Genomic DNA, 25,232 nt, shown 5'->3' with positions numbered 1-25,232 from the left:
AACAGTGTTGATCTTCTGGTAGTATATCCTAAGATAAAAGGCTTTGGTCCTCAAATGTCCATATTATATAAGTAAAGGCAAGTGTATGAATGTCAATTCAAGTCAAGTATTGAATAAGTACTTTTTAGTAAGTGCCAGGCACCCTGCTAAGTAAACACTGGTCATAACAAAGAGAAGCAAAAACAGTTCCTACCTTCAAAGAACTCAATATATAGTGGGGGAGAAAAGATGAAAAGAAATATGCACAAACTCTCTCTCTGTTTCTCTCTGTCTCTGTCTCTGTCTCTCTCTCTCTCTCTCTCTCACACACACACACACACACACACACACACACACACACACACACACACACACACACACGCGCGCGCGCGCGCGATAAATTGGAGATAGTCTCTAAAGGAAGGCATTAGTATTAGGGAGGAATCCGGAAAGATTTGTGGCAAAAGGTGGGATTTTGGCTGATACTTGAAGGAAGCCAAGAGGCAGACAAATAATATGCAGATTTTATGTATATGTATATGTTTACTGAAGTGAATATCACTGGAGGTGCAAATTATTGATGTTATGAATCAGAGTTCTATTTACTTTTTTGCACTAATAACGGATGCCCCAGAAATAGGAGGTACATAAAATTAAGAGGGCCGAGGACTTGAGCTGGCAGGTTACATGCAACCGAGGGGAAATACCCCTAAGAGTCCTAGTGCTGACAAGAGTCTGATGACTACAGTACTTGTGCACCTATTCCCTGAAGCTGGCAGGTGCGCGGTTCTGGACTGCAGAGTTCCCGAGAGCTGGGCCACCGCGGGCTCACAGGAAAAAGGTCGGTTCAGTCCGAGCTCCAAACTCAAACTCTGGCAGCCTGTGGTGCCAGGGCCTGACCAGTTAGTCGCCGTCCCCAGTCAATGACTCCTCATCTCACAGGGAGTGTGGGAAATAGTGCAGGTTCAGAGTGTGATAATCCCACCAGGGACAGCGTGGTCCCCAGGGGTCTTGACCACTAGGGCGGCCGCGGCGGGGCGTGTGTGCGTGTGTGAGTGTGCGTGTGTGTGTGAGTGTATGCGCGCGCGCGGGCGGGGGTGTGTAGGGCCAGGCACCTGGCGGGCCCTCGGGCTGAGTCACGAAGGGGCGCGTGCCCAGGTTCCCCGGGCAGCACGGGCTCTCCTCCCCCTCCTCCCCCAGTCCCGTGCCGTCCTTCCCCCCTCTCCCCCACCCGGGGCGCGCTCCCTTCTCCCGGGCCTCGCCCAGGGCTGCAGCCTGAGGGCCCGAGGACCAGGTGTAGCCACCGGGAGAGGCGTCCGTGGCTGCCCCCATCCCCCGCTCCTCGGCACTTCCTGGTTTGCCGAAGGTGCCGGCGCCGCGGCGGCCGCCCTCCCTCACAGGAACTGAGGGGCCGGAGCTTTGGGCAGCAGCTGGAGCCGGCGGGGGCGGCGCCGCTGTCAGAGAGAGGCGCAGTGGCCAGGGCCGGGCCGAGCCGGGCTGGGCTGAGGGACCCGCTACGGGGGACGCAGCCGCCGCCGCCGCCGCCGCCGCGGGCCATGGCTCCGCAGCCCCCCGCGCAGTGAGCTGGGCTCCGCGCAGCCGCCAACACCTCCGGCCGAGACCGCGAGCCCCGGCCGTGACGGAGTTGCACCTCCTGGAGGGGCCCACTCCCGGGGCCGCCTGCGTGGGTCTAGGCGAGCATCGGGGCGGGCCAAGCTCGGACTCGACATGTAATCATGGACTGCCGGACCAAGTGAGTGAGGGACCGGGGTCCAGTTTCCTCTTAGGACCCTAGGGTCCCGCTTTCTCCTCGGACCCTCGGGTCCGCTCCCTGCCCGACTTAGCTCCAGGGGCGGGGGGGCGGTAAGACGGAGAAGTCACCTCTGTGGGGTTTGGGGGAGGGGGCGACTCCCGGGGAGAACTCCCGGGGCGGCAGCTTCGGTCCCTCCGCCCGCCCCCTGGGGAGGGAACTAGGCCTCAAAGCCTTCCTCCCCGGGACTCCGCGTCTCCCGCTCTGGGCGGTGGGGACCGAGCTGCTGGAGCAAGCCAAGGGCGTCCCGTCCTGCAGCGGCTGCAGCTGCGACTGCCCCCGTCCGGGACGTTCCGGTCCTTCCATTGGGGAAGGAAGTGGGGAGTACCTCCAGGATGGATACACCCAGGCTTGGAAACCTCATCCCCCGAGGGCTGTGTGCGGTGATGGGGTGGGGGGTGAGGGGAGGGAGGCTCGGCTTCTAGCCTTTTGACATCCTTCCCCACCCTCCCCCGCCCCGCTGGGGTTTCTTTTTCTTTATCTTGTGTGTCAGACTTAATGTGTGTGTGGTGTGTGGTCTCAAAGGTGTCACTTCATCGCTTATTGTTCTGAAGGTTTTCCTGTCCTCGAGATAGAAGCACTAAGGGTTGATGCCTAGGATGACTTGATTGGGTGGGTGGGGGTGTTCTTTATTTCTTGATATAGAGACTCTGTCCACAAGGTATTCCCAAAGTTATCTAGCAGAATTTGGATGTTTAAGTACCAGGGGGTACTCCTTTCTTCACAATGCTGTGGCTTGTGATTTAATATTGTTTACTTTGGTACTTGAGGATTACTTAATGATTACTTAATGGGAATGATAGATATGTTTCTGGAAATTATAACATTGTAATAAGACAATAATAATACCTAACATTCGTACAGCATTTTAAAGTTTGCAAAGTGCTGAACATGTTATCTTCACAGTGCTATTGCTAGTGATATGACAATTGTTTAATTTGGCACATAAAGATAATTGGGCATGACAAGCCTTTTCCTGGGAATTAAAACATTGTGTAAATAAGACAAAATAATAACTAGCATTTATATAGCGCTTTAAAGTTTACAAAGCGCTGTATATGCTGTCTTCACATTGCTATGGCTAGTGATACAATGTTGTTTAATTTGGCAATAAGGATAACTGGGCATGGCAGGTTTATTTCTGGGAATTATAACATTATGTAAATAAGACAACAACAATAATAGCGAGCATTTACCTCGCACTTTTAGGTTTTCAAAGCATTGTACATTATCTCATTGGTCCTAAAAAAGCTTCTACATTTTCTTAATAAAGTTGTTCAGGACCAAATGACACAACATGTAAAGTGCTTTGCAAGCCTTACAATAATACTAAATGCTAATATTTTGTCAACTAATTTTGGAAAGGGTTACTTCTTTCTTCCTTTCTCTTTAACTCTTTCAAAATGACATTTACATTTGGTGAAACTGCCTCCTTTTCACTTTAAATGTTATGTTTAAATGAAATTTAATTCTAAAATTTGAGAGATATTGAGCAATTTTTATGTGTCAACCTGTGAATGTGAGCAGTGAAATGATTTAAAATTATATGAAAGTTTTTTATGGCCTGTATTTATGCTTAGGTAATGATTGATCCTCTAGTAGAAGGCTTTGAATGTGAACTGGTAAATAATAATAATAATTTAGAATTATATAATTTGTAAGAAGTTTTCTTTGGTCCTTTATTTATGCTTAAGTAATGACTGACTTTCTACTAGAAAGCTTTTCAAAGACTGGAGGAAATGATCCTGACACTAATCACCTTTTTCCTCTCCCCTCCCTCCCCCCCCCCACCCCCACTAATACTGTGGGAGTGTAGAATCTTTCAGAATTGTCCCCTTGAAATAAATTGGGAGTGAATGAGCAGGGAAAAATTGCTTAATCTAAAAATCTGTGATTTGTCACTTTCTGAGTGTTCTGTGACAATAGAGATTTTGTAATTCACAAGCTTTCCCCCCCCTAATTTCTATGTAGGATTAACTTCTGAAAGGAAGTATGAACAATTTAAAAACAAAGTATCAAAGTATCAAGATATTAACAGTCTTGGAATCTTTGTGAACAGAAGTGGTTTAATCTTTTCTGTTCTATCAGAAAAGGAGATGAATAACCACTATGGAGTCTCTCAAAAAGACCTTAGTGTGTTTTTATAAATTTCTTTCTTAGATGAATCAAATTCTTAGGTATATGGCCAGAAAAACAAAAACAAAAACAAAAGCAAAAACCCAACAATTATTTTCCCTAAAGGATAATTAATATAAAATAGATTATTTTGTCATAGTCCTAAAGCCTCTTATCAGATAATCTAATAATAAATAATGTCTAACTTTTGCTGTAAAGTTTTGTGACTTAGTGAAACAGTTTCTACAGATCAGATTTGGCCTTTAAATTTTTTTTGTTTCCTTAGATTGTCAACTCTTTGAAGGATTAGTGAGTCCCTTTTGGTAGATTTCCTTTTTATAAGGTGAAGTAAAGCAATTTTAAGAAGTCAGTGAGGATGAAAGCTGGTAACTAAAATATGTAATTTTGTGGAGTAAGCTGAGAAGATGAAAAACATTATTTTACTATTAAAAATTTAACAACTTTGAAAAATTATTGTCTTTCTGCATAAATTTAATTGAGTTCTTTTCCTTATAGAGAAAATCCAGAAAGAACATTCGACTTGGTATTGAAGGTGAAATGTCATGCTATTGAGAATGAAGGTACTTGTATTTTCTTGAGATTTTTTTCTGTTACTACACATATTAATGTTGAGTTTGAAACATGATAATACCAACAATGAGTGGCAAATATGTGCTCTACAGCTGTCTCAGGTTACTGTTAGCAAAATACTGTGAAATAAACAAATAGTTTCTGTATAGCTTGATTTTCTTTTAGTTTATTTAGTAATTTCAATAGGTGTACTCTCATCTTCTTTTCTTCCATCCCAGTAAATGCTTTTTTTTGGTCAGATCTCCCATGATCTTTGCAGAAGATCTTTCCAGATCTTTCATTATATCTTGCAATACCAATCGAAATTCCACCACTTTTACCCTAATGCTTCTTCTCATGTGGTATAGGGTAGAAAGCTGGTCTTACTGTCAAGAAGAGTTGGATCCAGGTACCTCTTCTGACGTACTGACTGTGTGATCTTGGGCAAGTGACCTGACCTCTCAGTGCCTCAGGCAATTCTCTAAAACTATAAGTTGCTGTGAAGGTGCTCTTATGCATTTTTAGAGGATGTTCCTCACTGGGAGCTTCCTATATGGATCTGGCTTAAAAAATAACAACAAAGAAATAGATTTTAAAATTTACTTTGCTTCTGCTCCATAGCAGTTTTAAAGTTAGATGAATTTGAGAAATGTCATTATTCAGTTTTTTTACAGCCAGTAATGAAAATAATTGAGGAGAGAGACATTATAGTATGGTTTGATGAGTGCTAGATTTGGAATCTGGAGAGACTTAGATTCAAATCATGTCTCTGGCATTTACTAATGGTATGATCACTGAACCTTCCTTAGTCTTGTGTTATTAATCTGCAAATTGGGTATAATACCTGTAGTTCTTCTCTCACAAGATTGTTGAAAGGCTCCAATGAAATTATGCATGAAAAAGTGCATTGTAATTATTTATGTGTCAGCTGTTATTTGTGAATCTTATCACTTGTTCTGACATCTTTGGTTTAATGGGAGAAAGAAGCAATTTCTCTTCCTTATTCCCTTTTAAGCTAGCATGATTTTTGTGAAATTGACAGATTTGTTATTCATGTGGAAGATTATCAGTTCCTAAATGGATCTTTATTAGCATTTTGGTTGGGTATAGAATTCTGTAGCATTCAGGTGGACTCTTTGGTGAAAAGTCTAGGACTATTTCTTTTAGCTTTAGATACCAAACTCAGCAGCAGATGAGATTTGAGAGGAGCAGGTTGGTGGTATCATGCTCCTAAATTGCTGGAACCGCTTATATTATAGAAGAGGAACTGGATGGCGCATTGGGGAACTGGGCTTGCCTTCATATCTTAAAATCTTAGCATGGCTCTGTGCTCCATGACATATCTTACTTAATCAAGCCATTTGAGTGGAAAAAAAGCTTGCCTACTAGCAGATTGTGTTTCAAAGTATTATGTAGTTTTATCCAGTCTTTATGGCAGTCGTTCATTTTCACTTTTCTCATGACCACCTAAGTTCATTCTCTAGATTCAGCTGGACATACCATTCCCTCCTCTCTTTCTCTTCCCAACCCAGTTTGAAATACTAAACTATTATATTGTGACTTTTGGTCCAGAGTCTCAAGGACACTTTGCTAAATAATTGATTCTGGTGAGTGAAGTGGTACTCACAAGTAAGATTTCTAAAATATACTTTGGGGGAAGATACAATGCAAAAAACTTTTGAAATATAGGGTAAAGTTATTTATTGTAAAATTATGTTTAACCTGTATATCACAATCCTTTTTTTGTCAGTCTGTCATCAAACATTTAGTAAGCACTTACTATGTGCCAGGCACTGTGGATACAAAGAGACAAAAACAGGGTCTCCATTCTCAAAGAATTCACATTCTAATGGAGAAGACAACATATAATAACTATGTCCATGCAAGATAAATACAGGATAAATTGAAGGTAATCTTAGAGGGAGGGAACTATGGGAGAAGAAAGGACTGGGCAAGTGACCTGACCTCTTGCTCAAGGTGAGTGTTAAACTGAATCTTGAAGAAACTTGGGTTATTAGAAGTGAGAGGTATGGAGGGAGAATATTCCAGGCATGGGGGATAGATGAAATTAGGAGGAGTGGCCTGTGAGAAGTAGTAGTCAGTAGGACAATATAGCTGGATTTTAAGGTCTGTAGAGGTGAATAAAGTGTAAGAAGACTGGAGAGTCAGGAAAGAAGCACGTTGTGTATGGTTTAAATGCTAAACAGAGGACTTCATATGTGATCCTGGAGGAAATAGGCATGAGATGGCCAGGCCTGAGCTTTAGGAGAATGACTTTTCAGCTGAGTGGAGGATGGAATGGGAATCAGAGAGGCTTGAGCAAGAGATTAATGAGGTTACTGCAATAGTATAGGTAGGGGGTGATAAAGGCCTACATCAGGGTGGTGACTTTTTGAGTGGACATAAGGGATGGGTATGAAATGTTGTAAAGGTAAAATGATATGACTTGGCAATAGAATGGATGTGTAGGTTGAGTGTTAGTAAATAGAGGAAGACACTGAGGTTGCAATCCTGGGTGATTGGGAGAATATAGGTCACTTTGTTAGTAATAGTAAAGTTGGGGAGAAAGGGGTAGGGTTTTTTTTTTGGAAAGCTAAATGAGTTTTATTTTATACATGTTAAATAAGGATATCCAATTTGAGGTGTACAAAAGGAAGTTGTGATATGAGACTGAAACTTAACTGAGGAGAAAGATTTAGGCCAACTTGATCTGGGAATTATCTGCATAGTTATTATCATTTAACCCATGACACTTGATGATACATTGAGATAGTAGAGGGATAGAAAAGGTGGACAAGAATAGGGTCTTGGGAGATACCTTCTGTGTGATCCAGAAAAAAACCTGGAGAAGTAGCCCTCAGATATTTAGGAGAAAAATAAGGAAAGAGGTGTTTAAGTCAGGAGAGGAGAGGGTATCCAGGAAGAGAGGGTCATGGACAGTTTCAAATACCAGGAAGCTTTAGGTCAGAAAAGTTTAGGATTGAAGAAAGACCCCTAGACTTAGCAATTAAAAGATTTTTTTTTTTTTTTAGTGAGGCAATTGGGGTTAAGTGACTTGCCCAGGGTCACATAGCTAGTAAGTGTTAAGTGTCTGAGGCCGGATTTGAACTCAGGTGCTCCTGACTCCAGGGCTGGTGCTCTATCCACTGCACCACCTAGCTGCCCCAAAAAGATTATTTTTAATTTTGAGGAAAGCAGTTTCAGTTGAATGATGAGGTTAAAAGTCATATTGCAAAGGGTTTAGATGCCAGTAAGAAGAGACAGGTGGAGGTACCTAGTGATATGGGGAAACCGATAGGAGAAAGCACGTGGGTCCTTAGGATTCCTCTGTAAAGAATTACACTCTCGCACAAGACCTAATCAGGAATAAGAGAACAGGTTTATTGGGGTACAAGAGAAACCGGCCGGGAGGAAGGTTTTGCCAGAACAAAACGCTTTCCCCCCCAACTGACTTGTGGGGTGCCATTTTATAGGGTTTAGATGGGGGGTGGTTAAGAGTCTCTTATTGGGTGAGGGGCTGGTGGTCTTCCCGAGTCGCGCTGTGGTAGGAAGAATCCCTCGTGAGAGATCTGGTGGTGGGTGTCAACTTTGTCCTGATGGGTCTAAGCAGTCTGCTGATGTCTTCTCCTGGATTACCTCATCCAGATGCTTAGGAGGACTGGAATGTGGGGTGATGGTCCTGGAGCATGCTCAGTTCAATCTGTGCCGCTTATCTCCGTTAGGTGGGTGTGTGTGTCCTTGATTGTGTTCAAGGAGAGGCCTACTTGATTTCAAGGGAAAACCCCTGAGGTTTCAAGGAAAAGGTTCCTTGAACCCCCCAGAGAATTGTTGGGGTGACCGGGGCCCATAATCCTCCCATGACACTAGTCTAGATAGCTTTTTTCCATTTCAGCTGAGAAATGGGGAGGAGAGAGCTAGGACAATATCTAGAAGAGATGGTTGGATCAAGTGAGGATTTTTTTAAGGATGGGGAGATATAGGTGGATTTGTAGGTAGCAGGGAAGAAGACCAAAGATAAGGAGAGATTGGAGGTAAGAGAGAAAGTAGAGATGATATGGGGTCATTGTGTTGGAGAATTTGGGAGATTGTTGAGGAATCATCAGTATGTATGTTCATGTCTCTTTGTCTGAGGGTAGAAGTTGTGGTGGAAAGAAATGTTGTGAGTCAAGTGTTTAACTCATTAAGGTAGAAAGGAGAATGCTCTGAGGAACAATGGATAATGGCTACCAGCATTTTTAGTGAATGATACATTTAGATTGAATGAATCTCACAGGAGTGGTTTCTCAGTGGTGATGGTAAGAAGACTAATCTGGAAGTGGCAAGGAGGAGGAAGGAGTCTTCCAAGTCTTCCACCATAACCAGTGAGTAAGGGGTATGAGTGAACATGCAGCCAGTACTCTTTCTCTGTGTTTTTATTTTCCCACTGAGATTCAGAGTATTTTTTAACAAAGCCTTACTATTTATAATTTATTCCATACTTCAGGGAAGAAAGCCTAGCTGATTATTATTTTTCAGCATGTCTCTTTTTTGCTGCTTTTCTTCCTACCCTTTTAATATTTTTGGTAAGTCTTATTAGCAATTCATCCATTGTCCGTTTCAAATGATAATGTTGGAGGTCAAACTAATGGTTAATATGTAAATTTGGGATTACCTGTTGATCTCAATGATTTATTCTGGCCATTAGTATGGATGGATCACTTTTCATAGTTTTAAAAGAAGCTACTTAATTTAATTTCAATAATAGTGGCCCAATGTCTTTCTGTTGAGGTAATTTTTTTACTTAAAAAGTTTTTTTTTTGCAAATAATATCAATTAAGTGGGCTAAAAAGCTAATTATTGTGATTTCAATGTTTCATAATTTTTTCATATTTCATTTGAGTAATGAATAATAAAGTCCTTCAAAGACAGAAAGCTGTTTGAATAGTTTTTTCTTTAAACATGTTTTTTTTTTGTATTTGTTTTGATAGGACTTATGTAGTTTGTTTGCAGTAAGATACATTTGCTATATCACTATTTAAATTGTTATTAATGAAATTTTTGAGGTGTTGGTACTAAACAAGAATACAAGGTAAGAGATCGTTACAGTTCCCTTCCACATCACAGGGGTTAGGGACATGGTACCCCTGCAATCTGGAAAATCTAAAATGTTTGGCCCTCCCTTCATACTAGAGAAGTCTGACTTATTATGATATTAAAAATAAACTGTTGATATTATACAATACTATACATTTATTTTATGCATTTCTGAGTTTCTGAACTTTTTCTGTGTTATCTGTTGACCAGTGTGTGTTATCTGCAGATTCAGCAAAACTCACAAAAGATTTCTTTTTAATTTCTAATGCTGACCAGCAATATTTCCAAACTCTGATGGGGAAAGTCGCTGTGTGGAAGGGATAACTGTATTATCTTTTTGATTGATTTTGTTGTTGATAAACCCTTTGATCAGATATTAAGTGTGAAATCTATTATTCTCTGTAGACCTAATTTCTTCATGGAGTTAATTAAATTGATATTTTTATGTGAGTTGGTGTAACACTTCTAACATTTATTGTGTGCTTCACAATGTTTTTCTTTATTCAACAAGAATTTATTAAATACATATTATGGCCTGGTTACTCTTCTAGGCCCTCGAGAAGCAAAGACAAAAATCAAACAGTTCTTGCCAAAATTACATTCTGTTTGGTGTCATGGAACAATATATGCACAGCTAAAATATTAAATAAAAAAATGCAGAGTAGTTTCTGAGGGTAGTAATAGCAACTGGTGTTATTAATATAGGTCTTGTTTTGGATTTAGCACTTTAGCTAAGCATTGAAAGAAGCTAAGATTGTTAGAGTTCATATAAATCCTTTCACTTATCTGAATGAATTTGAATATATTTTTTTATATTCAAGGTTGCCACTTCCTTAATTTTTTAGGAGCATAATATACAAAAAAATTACTCAAAATGTCTTTAGATCTAAAAAGGCTTATTGATTTGGTGTATAGCTGCTATTAATTTTGGTAAGGTGAAGTCCTCCATCTGTCTTTTTTTCCTTTCAGTCAGTCAGTCAATATACATTTATTAAACACCTCCTGTGTGTCAGGCACTCTGTCTGCTGAACACTGGGAATACAAAGAAAGGTAAGACAGTACCTATCTTCAAAGGAGCTCACAGTCCCTAGTACCTGAGCCTTCAGGAACCTCCTCTATACCACCCAAGCATAACAAGATTTGTATAGGTTCTTTATACATTTATGTAGTTTTGTTTGTGGGACTACAGTTTTGCAGTGTAGAATGAAAACTTAAGAATAGCTTTGTTGAGTCATGCTACATACTATAAAGTAGTGTTGGTTAGAAATGGGATAATTGTTTTGTTGATGAATTTATAAACACTGAAAAATAAAATTTTCATGCTAAGTTGTTGAAAACAGCACTGTAAATTAAATTGCTTTTTCCCTCTGCCCCTTTTGTTCCAGATGTAATTGAATGTTACTGTAATTACAAATTATTTCTGGGATATCCAAAATAGCACTTTTTTCCCACAAAGAAGAGAGGAAACTGATATGTTTAAAATTATTTTTTTTCTCAGGGAATTTTTTTCATTTAGTTTTTTAGAATATAAGTTTTGGGGCATGCCATTTTAGGTCTTTAAAAAAATTCAAATAGTGCTATTGCATTTTTACATTGAGGTTTAATATGCAACATCTTTTATATATAACTGCCTGTTAAGAGTAATTGTAGATCAGGTGTCAAAACTCCTTATCTTGGGGCAGCTAGGTGGCACAGTGGATCCGGCCCTGGAGTCAGGAGTACCTGAGTTCAAATTCGGCCTCAGACACTTAACACTTACTAGCTGTGTGACCCTGGGCAAGTCACTTAACCCCAATTACCTCACTAAAAAAACAAAACAAAACAAAACAAAAACCAAAAAAACTCCTTATCTTGGCTTTTATGAGTGTAAAACAGCAATAGTAATGTATAAATGTTGCAGAATTTATATTTTCACATTATTTTTTTTTCTTTCCCCTCCTTTCCCTATACCCTCCAAAGAAAACTAAAACCCTTTATAGGATTGTCTAGTCAGAATTTTCTTTTTTGAATGACACACTTAAAAAAAACCCACTTATTGGCCAGAGCACAGAAACGCTTGTTTTCATAAATTTTTTAGAATCCTTTGAAATATAATAAAAAACAAAAATGGCAGGGGCAGCTAGGTGACGCAGTGGGTAAAGCACCAGTCCTGAATTCAGGAGGACCCAGTTCAAATACAGCCTCAGACACTTGACACTTGCTAGCTTGTGTGACCCTGGGCAAGTCACTTAACCCTCATTGCCCTGCAAAAACAAAAACAAAAAACCAACCAAACAAAGAAATATAATAGCCAACTTTTCTTGGCTACAGTGTAAATGACTTTGAAATTTTGGAATGAAAACAAAGCAAATGGAAATGATAAGACAATAGATATTTATTCAAATTACTAGAATTATGCCAAAGGAATCTTATTGGTGATCTGTCTCCATGTTCCCAAAGGAATTCCTTCTTGGAAATAGTCTTTTTTATTGCTGAGAATTTCTTCCTACTCTAGGGTAGTAATACTACTTCCTACTCTAGGGACTTGCTATTATAGTCGGAGGAAAACCCCTTTAAATGAGACTTTCTGGGTGTGGGAATGAATTAGTGTAGCAAAGAGAAACTCCAGCAGCGTTGTTTCCCCCTATTGGTAGTTTTGTCATGATGATGCAGTTAAGTTTATTTTATCTGCTAGGTTGTTCTCTTCATTAGACAATTTTTGAATTATTGTCTTTTGTGTAATGATAGAATTAACATTTCAAAGTAGTTTCCTGCTTTCTATATCCATGGTATGTTAGGAATTGACCTAACAACAACATGCTAAGGATGGCTGTTGATTTTTAATGACATTATAAAGGCTTTTGCCACCAGGCACTAGCCAAAATGCGAAATAGAATTTTTTTTTTTAGTGTTGGTAGAGATTTTAGGGACCATTTAATTAGTTTTTCAAGTGGTTTGCATTAGTGACCCTCCTGTTTCACTTTCTGTACTCCCTTTACCTTCTGGCGCTTTCTTCTCCCAAATTCCTCCTCTTATACTCCCTGACCTATCTCAAATGCCCCATTTCATTCAGTTCAACAGATGTGTAAATTCTTATTACACAGGGTGTCTCAAAAGTCTTAGTGCATTTTTAGTGGCTTAAAGGTGTACTAAAACTTATGGATCACCTCCCTATATTTGTATTGTGCTTGGGAGGTAGGGAAGCAAAAGTTGAAAACAAAATAGTGTCTACTCCCAAAGAGCTCAAATTGTTTTAGGGGTGAGGTCAATAAACAGAAAAAAATACAAAGCATCTGTAAAATAATACAGAGTAATTTCCATAGAGAGAGGATGTTAACAACTAGGAGGGAATCAAGAAAGGCCTCATTCTCCTAAATTACTTCTTTCTTCCTTCATCCTTAAATTAAAATTCTTATTCATGAATATCTGTTAAATGTTAACTGGTCAGAATAAAGGAAATTTTCTTTCTGGAGCAGACTTCTGAGAACTCCTATAAGTGGAAGCAAAAATGCTTGCTGCCCATGTAACTAGAAGTTCAGCTGAATCCTTTTCCACCTCTGATATTTTGAAAGTATAGCATAATTTTGTTTAATTCATTATAGCTTTAGTGCCACATATAGTGTTTTGTATTCAGTTGTTACACCCATATCTCATGATATATCTGTATTCTTTCCACAGTCTCGATTCTAATATCCATCTTTTCCCAGCCACCTTTGGGTGACATGATCTAGATGGCAGCAGAAATAAAGACGGGGAAAAATAAAGACAAGAATAAATCAGGGGACAGGTCTAATAAGTGGAAAGGTTGTGAAATGAAGAAACAAGGGACGGGGAGGATCCAAGAATCAAAAACACTGACCTGGGAGTCCTGATATTTGGCTTCTAACCACACTTAATCTAACTTCAGTAGCTAACTAACTATGATGATTTGGGGCAAGTAACAATTGAGACCTTATTTTTTCATCTGTAAGATGAAGGGGTCATTCAGTGATATCTAAAAGACATTTACTAGGTGCCTACTGTGTATATGGCATTGTGCTTGACCTTGTGAGTGAGACAATTTTTTGGATAATTTGTTGATATAGAGTACTTTCAGTTTTACAAAGTACTTATTATACATTTGATCTTCACAGTATCACCACCACCATCCTTCTAGGTAGGTATTAATTATTTCCATTTTACAGATGAGGAAACTAAGGCTCAAAGAAATTAAGTGGCTTGAACATATTTATACAGTCATTATTTGTTCTCTGCACCAAGATTGATCATTATGATTACTTAGACTGGGGCTGTTCTTTTCATATCCATTATTGTTTTCCAGATTCTGTTTATTTCACTCTGCTTCATTTCATACAGGATGTTTATTCTCTTTTTTATTTGTTTGTTTTTTATTCTGAAATTTATCAGATATCAAATGAGATGAAATTTTCAAATATAAATTAGAATAAAAATAAAGGATTATACAAGAAATTACAAATCTGTATTATATAAACTTGCTTTTCTTTTTAAGTATATAATTTAACATACTCTTTTCAAAGCTGACCTGTTTGTCTATATTTACTGACCTTTTGAAAAATTTTAAAAATGCTTCATTGACCCTCTTTTAAAAATTTTCTTCTTTTTTCTGTTTGATAATTGTTAAATTCATATGCCCTTTCTCCCTTTCTACTCCCCACCAAATTCAAAGGAGGAAAACCAAACCAAACCAAACCCTTCTATTCGATTTGCATATTCAAGCAAAACAAAGCTCCACATTGGCCACATCCCAAAATATAATTCTCAGTTTGTACATTTAGTTCATCATCATTTTATTAGGAAATAGGCATGTTTCATCACTAGCCCTTAAGTTGGAATTGTGGTTGGTTATTACATATAACACAGTTCTTAATTTTTCATAGTTGTTTTTCTTTTACAAGGCCATTATTATGTAAATTGACTCTGGGTTCTACTTACTTTATCTGGATCATTTTATATATCTTCTCAGAATTGTCAGGAACCATCCATTTTGTTATGTCTTTGGGCAGGATATTTTTGGCATATCATTTCCTTTTTCTTTGATCTCTTGGGATATTGACCTAAAAATGATATCAGTTGGTCATAGAGTAATAACTTTTTGTGCATAGTTCCAAATTCCAGAATGGCTGGACAAATTCATCATTGTACCAGCAATATATTAGTATACCTGATTTCCCATGGCCCTTCTAGCAATTGTCATTTTTGCCAATCTGCATTAAAACAATTCTGAGGTTTCATTTCATACATACAGACTGGGAAAAAAGTATTATGTAGAATCTCAGAGTTGGTTTAATTTGCATTTTCTTAGTTATTTGTGATTTGGAGTATTTTTTTCCACATGGTTTTTTGATAGCCTGTATTTCCTCCTTTGAGAATTGTTTATATCCTTTGACCATATGTTTATCTATTAGGGAATAACTTTTGTTCTTGTAAATTTGAATAATTTCCATATGTATTTTTGATATAAGCTTTTTATCTGAGAAACTTTATACAGATACTTTTTGGTCAATTAATTGTTTCCCTTCTAATTTTACATGATTTAATTTTGTTTTGTAAAAACTTCAATTTTATTGAATTATCCACTTTCTCTTTTGGGCTACTCTCTATTTCTTGTTTGGTCATGAAGTTTTTAATCCATAATTTTGGTAGATATTTCCTTCCTTGATCCTATAATTTATGTATTATATGATCTTTTAAAAAATTAATTTATTTTTTTTGTTACATTTTAAGTTCCGAACTGGCTGCTTCCTTCTCCACCCTTCACTAGAGGAGGCCACCATCTCTCTCTGTCTGTCTCTGTCTCTCTCTCACTCAATCTCTCTCTCTCTCTCTCTCTCTCTCTCTCACACACACACACACACACACACACACACCCACACACACACACACACCCACACACACACACCCATACTATTCATTTTTTTTATCTATCAGTTCTTTCCTTGGAGGCGAATAGTATCTTCCTTCAGAGGTCCTTTGTAAAAGTTAATTTGAGTATTTATAATATTCAAAATAACTTAGCAGTTGTTTTTTGAACAGTATTACTGTTACTGAATACAACTTTCTCTTGGTTGTGCTCATTTAACTTTTCATTAGTTCATGTGAGTCTTTCCATATTTTTCTAAAATCAGCCAGGTCATCATTTCTTACAACACAGTAGTATTCCAGCACAATCATATAATACCATTTAGCCATTTCCCAGTTGATGAGCATCCCCTTAGTTTCTAGTTCTTTGTGACCACAAAAAGAGCTGCTAAAAATATTTTAGAGTTTATAGGTTCTTTTCCTTTTCCTTTTCTCTTGGTCACCTTGGGAAACAGCCCTAATAGTGGTATTACTGGGTCAAAGGTTATACAGTTTTAAAACTCTTTGGGCATAATTCCAGATTGTTCTCCAGAGTGATTTGATCAATTCACAGTTTCACCAACAGTGTATTAATAACTCATTTTTTCACATCACTTATTACATTTGTCATTTTTCCCTTCTATCATTTTAGCCAATCTGATAGGTGTAAAATGATATCTTAAGGTTGTTTTCATTTACATTTCTCTAATCAGTATTGATTTAGAGCAGTTTTTCATATGACTATAAATTGTTTTGATTCCTTCTTTGGAAAACTTCCTGTTCATAGCCTTTGATCATTTATCAGTTGGGAAATGACTCATATTCTCATAGATTTGACAAAGTTCTTTAAATTTTTTTATTTTATATATATGATATATAGATACATATATGATATATATGTCTATATATCATATATATATGTATATATATATATTTGTTATGAGACCTTTATCTGATAAACTGTCTATAAAATCCCCCTTATCTGCTTTCCTTTTAATCTTGGCTACATTGCTTTTATTTGTATAAAACCTTTAAAAATAATAAATATTTTTATTTAAAGTTTTGAGTTCCAAGTTCTATCCTTCCTTCCCTTTCTTCCCTCCCCCCTCCCTGAGGCAGTAAGCAAAAAAATGGTTGTCCATATGCAGTTATGTAAAACATTACCATATTAGTCATTTTGCATAAGAAAACTTGAATAAAAGGAAAGAAATGAAAGAAAGTGAAAAACAACATGCTTCTATCTGAAGTCAATATCAGTTCTTTGGAGGTGGATGGTATGTTTCATCATTAGTTTTTTGGGATTGTCTTGGATCATTGCATTACTGAGAATAGTCAAGTTGTTCACAGTTCTTCATCAAGCAATATTGCTGTAACTGTGCACAGTGTTCTCCTGGTTCTGCTAACTCTACTATAGTTTGTGTAAGTCTTTCCAGGCCTTTCTGAAATTGTCTTGTTTGTCATTTCTTGTAGCACAATAATATTCTATCACAATCGTATACCACAGTTTATTTAGCCATTCCCCAATTGATGGGCATTCCTTTGTTTTCCAATTCTTAGCCACCACAAAAGAGCTGCTATAAATATTTTTGTACAAATAGGTTTTTTTCTCTTTTTGGGGATATCTTTGGGATATAAACCTGTCTGAAGTATTGCTAGATTAAAGTGTATGTACAGTTTTATATAGCCCTTTGGACACAGTTCCAAATTGCTTTCTAGAATAGTTCGATCCTATAAAACATTTTTTTATTAAATATAATTGATATTATCAATTTTATACTACCTTTGCTTTCTATTTCTTGTTTATACATAAATTGTTCAGCTATCCATAAGTCTGATAAGTAATATGTTTTATGTTCTTCTAATTTCCTTAGCGTAAATTATTTGGATATGTATTTTTTTTTTTTTTTTGGCAAGGCAATGAGGGTTAAGTAACTTGCCCAGGGTCATACAGCTATTTGGGTCAAATGCCTGAAACTGGATTTGAACTCAGGTCCTCCTGAATTCAGGGCTTGGTGTTTTATCCACTACTAGCCGCCCCAACATAAATTATTTGGAAAAAATCATTCATATGGTGATCAATAGTTTATAGTTCTTTTTGAAGCTGTCCACATCTTTCAACCACTTTTTCAAGAATTATTCCTGCTCTGTATTTTCACTAATTTCCTATGTGTTATGGTTTTTGTTATTATATAGAAATGTAGATTATTCTGTAGATTTGTCTAGCATTACTTTAATCCATCTCAATTTATTGAACTGTTGTAGTTTCCTTGCTAATTCCTTGGGTTTTGTAATCTAAGCAATTCACCAGGCTCTGTGTAATAGGGATAATTTTATTCTTTGCTAGTATTTATTCTTTTAGTTTCTTTCCCTTGTCTTTTTTTTATTGCTAGCATTTTTGTAACTATTCTATAACAAGGGGAGGAAGGGGCAGCTTTCTTTCATTCAGGTATTTACTGGGAAAATTTCCAGTATTTCTCCTTTGTCAACAATGTTTTTGCTTGGTTTTAGGTACATTTTTATCATATTGGAAAAAAAAGGCCTTCCATAGCTATGCTTTTTAGCTTAGTTTTTAAAAAATAGATAAATGAGTTCTGAACCTTTCCAAAGACCTTTTCTGGGTCTATAATATTTAATCACATAGTTTTAATTAATAGATTTAAAAATGAAAGGAACCTCAGAATTTGTCTAATCTAGCCCCATCATTTTTCAGATGAGGAGACTAAAGTGCAGAGCTTTAAGTCATTTCACCAAGTTAGATGCTCTGACTACAAATCCAGAACTCTTTCCATTGTACTGCATTGTTTATATGATCATTATGTTGATTGTTTCCTTAACATTCTTACATTCTGGTATAAATCCAATTTGGTCATAGTAAATGATTTACATATCGTTATAGTCTTTTTCTTATGGTTTTATTAAATATTTAAAAATCAATATTGATCAGTGATACTATTCTTTATTTTTCTATATTTGCTTTATCTTTCTGTAGTTCAAGTATCAGGATCATATTTGTATCATAATCTCAAAAATCTTCGTGAGATTAATTTACACACATATTGAAGACATACCTGATAAAGATATGAGAATGGCAGAAAGCAGTTTACAGTTACACAGTTGAATGAAATTTGTAGAGAAAACAAGATCCCATTGCATTTATAAGTTTGTCGATGATAAAAAAGCATATGATAAAGTAGAAAAAAAAATCTGACTTCGAGGTTGTTTGCCAACAATGTGTTTCCCTTTTTTAGATCAAAATCATAGATGATTCCTTGAAAGATAGAACTGAAGAGAATTTTTTAGCTTTATTTTTATATTACTACTATTACTAATAATAGTAATATTGTTACTATTACTACTACTACTAAATAACTGAAAATAGGGACCTTTGCTTGCCAAAGGTGTTTATTATTGTCATAGAGGATCTCCAGGATAGAATTTAAATGGGAGAGATTGCCTATAGTTGATGAACTTGCCTAAAAGTTCATGTTTACAGATTACGTATTACTTATTTAATCAAACTTGGGCAAATTACAGAACTTCCTAAATAAGATATATACTTATTAAAGAGTTTACCCTTACTATCTACACAGGAAAAACCAAATGCATGTGAAGAATGTTCATGTGCATTGTGGGACAAACTGTGGAGCTTATCTGTCAGTACATCCTTATGTTGGAAAGAAAGTGTAATTTGACAATGAGCTGGGTTTAGCATTAAATTGGTGAAGAGGAGTCCTTGGATTACATTTGGGAAATTATGTAGGGATTTTAATGACCCTAACTCGTACTTGAAATAAAGGCCTGTGTTTTCATACCCATATTTTTTCCATGATAGTGTATATTGGCAAGTCATTTAATACTACAGTTTCGGAAGAATTAAAGATACTCAAAAGATAATGGAGAGGTATATGGTGGGTATGAGTGGGCTGCATTGTTTTTTTAATGAAGAATTATACCAAAGTAATGGAGTAAAGGATGTCACAGAGTTATCAATCAGATGTTTGATCATTAAAAGGGGTAAGCAGGTGGCTCTTGTGCTCCATTGGTGTCTGTGGGATAGCAAAAGATATTAGGAAGCAAAGATCCACCTAACAAATTGATTGTATTCCCTGTGGAGGTTTTATTAAAGAACATGGGCTAACATCAGGCAGTCAGAAGATGAAGAATGGTTGTAATCTGCATCCTTGGAGATAGTATACATTTTGATGAAATCAAACATCTGGGGAAATATTGAAGTATGTAGGAGTTCTTGTCTAAGTGCTGGAGTTACAGAGATGGTAAGACAGCACAGATTTTTCCTTTGAGGAATTTACTGTCCAATACTGTGAATACATTCATAGAAATGAATATGTTACAGAATAATATGTAAAATATTATAGTAAGGGTGAAGAAGGAGGGATCTACACAACATCTTAATGTGGGGTACAGGAATCAGGGAGGGCTTCATAGAGATTTTAACATCTGAGTTGGGTCTTGAAGATAGAGGAGAATTCTAGTAGGTGGAAGAGAAGAGGGAAGTGGCTGCTGGGAAGGAAATATAGAAGCAGGAGAGGTTAAGTAGTTCAGTTTGACAATATTATCACAAAGAGAGGAGAGTAAAATAAGAATGGAAAGGTATATTGAAAAAAGAAGGGCATATATTACAGGCTAAGGAGTTTGTCCTATAGACAATGGGACCCTGAAGATTTTTGATTCCTTGAGTGAGAGACTCAGAGATGTAAATTAGGAGATTATTTTGGCAATTTTGTAAAAATTAGATTATAGAAGGCAAGAAAATTTAGGAAGGTATGATAGTAGTTGGGGTGGTGACAATGTGAATATATGTAGATTAGGTAGATTACAAGACCTAGAGTCACCGAAGACCCAAGTTCAAATCTGGCCTCAGACACTTAGTAGTTGTCTGTCCCTGGGCAAGTCACTTAACTTCTGTTTCCCTCAGTTGCTCATTGGTAAAATGGAGATAATAATACTACCTACCTTCCAGCATGGTTGTGAGAATCAGATGAGATAAAATGGTAAAACTTTGCAAACTTTAAAGCACAAAATAAATATAAGCTTTTATTCTAATTATTGTTGAATTAAAAAAAAAAAACAACCATTATTTTGGTAGAGCAAAATTCTACCCTAAAAGGCTCTTCTCTAATGAGGTATCTCTCAAGTGTACATCAAAATTATATGAGATTTCTTGAAATTTGTAAAGGAGAGTTTTGTTTGAGAATTGTCTGGTTACTAGGGATAAAACAGGGAGACATATGCTTGCCGAGAATTTTTTGCTTCTGTCATGGAGATTATTCTGCACTGAGTTCAGTTTGAAGAGGGATTCCCTATAGATGATGAGGTCCTCCAGAGACTATTGTTTCTGAATAACACTGTGCCGATTGTATCAAGCTTTGGAACATTGCCAAGCATCCTAAATGAGAGCCACAATCTTCCAAGAATTTGTCATTACAATCCGCATTTGAAAAAGCAATAAGATGAAAATACCTATTGTCCAGTCCCAAATATATAGGTTGATGGGCAACCGATAGTGCTCATTTATGTGTGTATTTCTTGTATTTCCAAATGTACAAAAAGCCAGGCACTGGATGCATGGGGTAGATTGCCTTTGGGAGATGACATAATGGCATCAAGGTTCTTCTTGAAACAAAGAGCTATACTTTTAATGCTGATATTCTACCAGTGATATTGTATAGCTGTGAGTCATGGAACACTATCCCATCCCAAGAAGTAAAGTTGAGGATTCCACAAAGGACAGGGGATGAGCACTTAATGCACGTAAGCAGTCTGTAAGACATTGCATCTCTCCATTATCGCTAACCGACTGTTAAAACTTTTTACCACAAAGGCATAATAAAGAAGTGCAGAGGCAGAGGCAAGGAGGTTGAAAACCCAAATCAATTTTTCTTTATTAAATTATCACAATTCTAGATTTACGATATAATAATATTTGCTATCTGTGATATTGGAGAGAAAAAGCTACGTCAAGGGGGCAGCTAGGTGGCACAGTGGATAAAGTACCAGCCCTGGATTCAGGAGGACCTGAGTTCAAATCTGGCCTCAGACACTTGACACTTACTAGCTGTGTGACCCTGGGCAAGTCACTTAACCCTCATTGCTCCGCTAAACAAACAAACAAAACCAAAAATAAGTTTCTGGGACAGCTAGGTGGCACAGTAGATAAAGCACTGGCCCTGGATTTAAGAGGACCTGAGTTCAAATCCAGACTCAGACACTTGACAGTTACTAGCTGTGTGACCCCGGGCAAGTCACTTAACCCCAATTGCCTCACCTCCCCCCAAAAAAAAGAAAAAGAAAAAAGAAAATTCGACATCAAGAGCCACAGGGGTAATGGGATTTAGAACAGAAAGGAACCTTAAACATCATGTAATTCAATCTCATTTTACAAATAAATAAACTGAGGATTGTCAAGGTTAAATGTTCAAGATCCCATATCTAGTTAAGTAGTAGAACTCAGTTTCAAATGCAGGTTTGTTCACTCTAAGTCTAGCATCTTTTCTCATATTGTTTAATAGTAGATCTGGCATTAGGCTTCTCCCCTGAGTCAGTAGATTTGGTATGATTCCCAGCTCTGCTGTTTACTACTTGGGTGATCTTGGGCAAATTTCATTTAGATTCTCTGTGCTGTAGTTTCCTAATCAGTAAAATGATGGGACTGAAGTAGATCCTCTGTGAAGTTCTAACTATGACTCATAATGTTGATCTAGAGGGTTTGCCTTTTTCATTTTCAGACAGACAGACAGACAGACACACACACGTGCGAGCACATATTGTTATTGTTGTTGTTTTTCCTTCATTCTTGAAGAGGACCGTGACATAGGGGTGATGTTATGTTATGACTTGCACTGAATTGGATTTAAGTGAGGGAGGGCTATGTAAGGTCACCAACCTCATTCTCTTCTCCAGTGGCAAGATATATATTAGGACAGCTAGAGACTGCCCTGGATCTTTTAAGGCAGTTGTGTTTAAGTGACTTGACCAGGGTCACACAGCTAATAAGTGTCTGTGATGAGATTTGAACTCAGGTCCTTTTGACTCCAGGGCCAGCACTCTATCCACTGAGGTCCTCCTAGCTGCTCTGTATGTATATGCATATGCATATATATGTACACACATATGCTTATAATATAGCTGTATGTGTATGTGCACACATATATACAGGCACGAAATATTTTTTATTTGGAAAAAGTCATTCACAGGCATCTTCTTCCCATAAAAAATAAAGAGATATGCTTTGACATTCTCCTAGCCTCTCTTCACTTCCTCCTTCTCTTTTATAACTTGGATAGAAAAGGCAAGGAAGCTGGGAGAAATAACTTTAGAAAACTCTAACTGCTGGCAGGAACTCTTAGAGCAGAAGAAATAGATTATTAAATGTAGATAACTCACTCTAATTAGAAAATGAATAAAGGACAGTGATTTTGATACTAAACTATGCTTATCTTCTGAGGTCTGAAGTATATGTATGCCTGTGGAAAAAAAAGTTAATGTTTATAGAAAAGGCAGTAAGCAGAAGTAAAGTGTAATGGAATCACTGACTAGTCATGTGACTGAGAAATCTTTTAAAAACAATGAACATCAATTTCCTCATCAGAACATAAGGGATAATCATATCTATTTTGGTTCTGGCCTAGGATTTTTGTGATGGTTAAATGTGATAATAAACTAGAAAACATTTTGCAAGCTATAAAAACCAATAAGCTAATTGGTAGTAGTATTATTTAGTTTATACATTGTTCACTGAAAAATGTCATTAGGTTGACCCATTTTATTTTAGTTAGATTAAGCATCATTACATATCTAGGAAGAAGGCAAAGGGTTTATGTAAAAAACAACATCCCCCAAAACATGGCATTCCTTTTTTTTTGAGGGTATAGAGAAGCTTTCCCCAAGGGGAAAGGAAGCCATCATCTTTGAAGTATGTGATTTATTTTCAGTTTGAAAAACATACTTGACAGAGGAGGGGACAAAATATGTATTATCAGTATCCTGAAGTGAGTGATAACTGGTTATTGGGGTAACCTGGGAATTGCGGTAAAAATTATTTGTGGTAAAGATTAATATCACAGTTTTAGCTGAATCATTTGGGAGGGGCCACACCTGGCCCACCCCAAGGTTACTTATGCTACTGAGGTTAGAAGGAGAACTCTCCATAGGCAGCTTTTGAAGGACCTCCCCTTTGAGGGGAGGGGAGATTGAATGCTCCCTGAAGGGAGGCTGGCTGCTTCCAGAAGGCTAGGTGTCTTCTGGAACTCAGTCTTTTTCCTTCTTGGCCCTTGTGCTGGTGGCGTGTTTGCTCTCTCTGTCTGGCAACTCCCCTTGCGGTGGTGTGTTAGCTGTTCTGGCAGCGTGAGCAACTGTAGACTTTCAGGTTTGGTGAGCTAATTATGGAAGACCCTAAATTCCTTTGAACTAGCTTAATTGGGAACGGTCTGGGCAGTGAATAGGTTAATCTTAGAATTAAGAATATTTATCTGTATTTCTATTTTCCTATTTCCTTATCTTTGATTTTTATTAGTTTCACCTTTGTTGTTTAATTAATTCCCAAGTAATAAAATCTGATCCTTTTGTGAATTAAAGCTTAGAGGCTCCTTTCTTATTGGCCTGGGAGAAATACCTAAATAGGGCAGTTCAGAGGGGAGGTAGAACTTAAAAGGTCCCTCATATTTCTGGGACCCCAATATTTAAGGCGAGTCATCCAAATAACACTCCGCATATCAAATTTTGGCCCTCACAGAATTTAATTTAAGATTTAATGTCTAAAGGGAGTAAGCAGGAATATAAGGTCATTTTTACCAGAGTTGAAAAAAAGGCCAGATATATTTCTTTCTTTTTTTTTTCTCTACCAGATATATTTCTAAAACTTTTACCTTGAAGTCATTTATCCTCAAATCTGCTAGTGGATATAACACTGATGGAGCTGAGAAAAGGGGGATTCCTGATTCTAAAGGAAAGGAATTAGAACAACATTTCAGCATGTCTGGAAGTATAATAGAGGCTTAATAAATGTTTGTTGAACTAATTAAAAGTAAGGATTGATTAAATTATTAACGCATCAAAATTTTTGTTCCTTAATACCATTATTCTGTATGGTAATGTGTATGGGTACATGAGTGTGTGTATGTATTTATATATACACACATATATGTATGTATATAAATATGTGTGTATAGGTATATGCTATACAGTTACATTTTGTCAATAAAGAGTTTAATTTGTTTAATAAGATTTTCGGCTTCTCTGAGTTCAGTAGAGGTTATCCCCAGAAGAAACTGCTCCTGACTGGCAACATTGTATACTATAAAGAGTATTCACTAGACCAGGGCTGCTTTTTCTTTTTTCAAATTCAACATTCTTTTATTTTTTTCTGTAATAAACATTTTTATTTATAGTTTTGGTTCCAATTTTTATCCCTCTTTCCCTTCCTCTCCTTCCCCCTCCTTGAGGTAGCAAACAATCAGATATGGGTTATACATGTATGATTATGTAAAACATATTTGTTATTTTGTATAAGAAAACTTGCTTAAAAGAAAAAAGTGAAAGAAAGTGAAAAATAGTATGCTTCAGTCTGTTCCATCATTATCAGTTCTTTCCTTGGAGGTGGATAGTATGTTTCATCAAAAATCCTTTGGGATTGTCTTGGATCATTGTATTGTTGAACATGGTCAAGTCATTCACAGTTCTTCATCAAACAATATTGTTGTCTCTGTGCACAATGTTCTCTTGGTTCTGCTTGCTTCATTATACATCATTTCATTCATGTCTTTCCAGGCCTTTCTGAAGTCATTTTGCTTGTCATTTCTTATAGCACAATAATATTCCATCACCATCA

General features: G+C 37.2%; 1 protein-coding gene across 2 annotated transcripts in view; it reads left to right on the top strand.

The window, feature by feature from the left end:
- The first annotated feature begins 1,543 nt into the window (after positions 1-1,543).
- DENND1B (DENN domain containing 1B) overlaps positions 1,544-25,232 on the top strand; it is a 327,844-nt gene continuing 304,155 nt past the window's right edge. For both annotated transcript variants that reach the window (XM_043962753.1, XM_043962752.1), the window contains exons 1-2: positions 1,544-1,732; positions 4,421-4,485. In XM_043962753.1, the coding sequence (XP_043818688.1) occupies positions 1,716-1,732; positions 4,421-4,485 (82 nt within the window). In that variant the 5' untranslated portion in view covers positions 1,544-1,715. The remainder of the gene's footprint in view (positions 1,733-4,420; positions 4,486-25,232) is intronic.

The sequence above is a fragment of the Dromiciops gliroides genome, chromosome 4 (genome assembly GCF_019393635.1).
Source record: "Dromiciops gliroides isolate mDroGli1 chromosome 4, mDroGli1.pri, whole genome shotgun sequence".
In the NCBI taxonomy this organism is placed as follows: domain Eukaryota; kingdom Metazoa; phylum Chordata; class Mammalia; order Microbiotheria; family Microbiotheriidae; genus Dromiciops; species Dromiciops gliroides.
The sequence above is the reverse complement of the archived record's forward strand: the minus strand, read 5'-3'. Positions and strand labels throughout refer to the sequence as shown.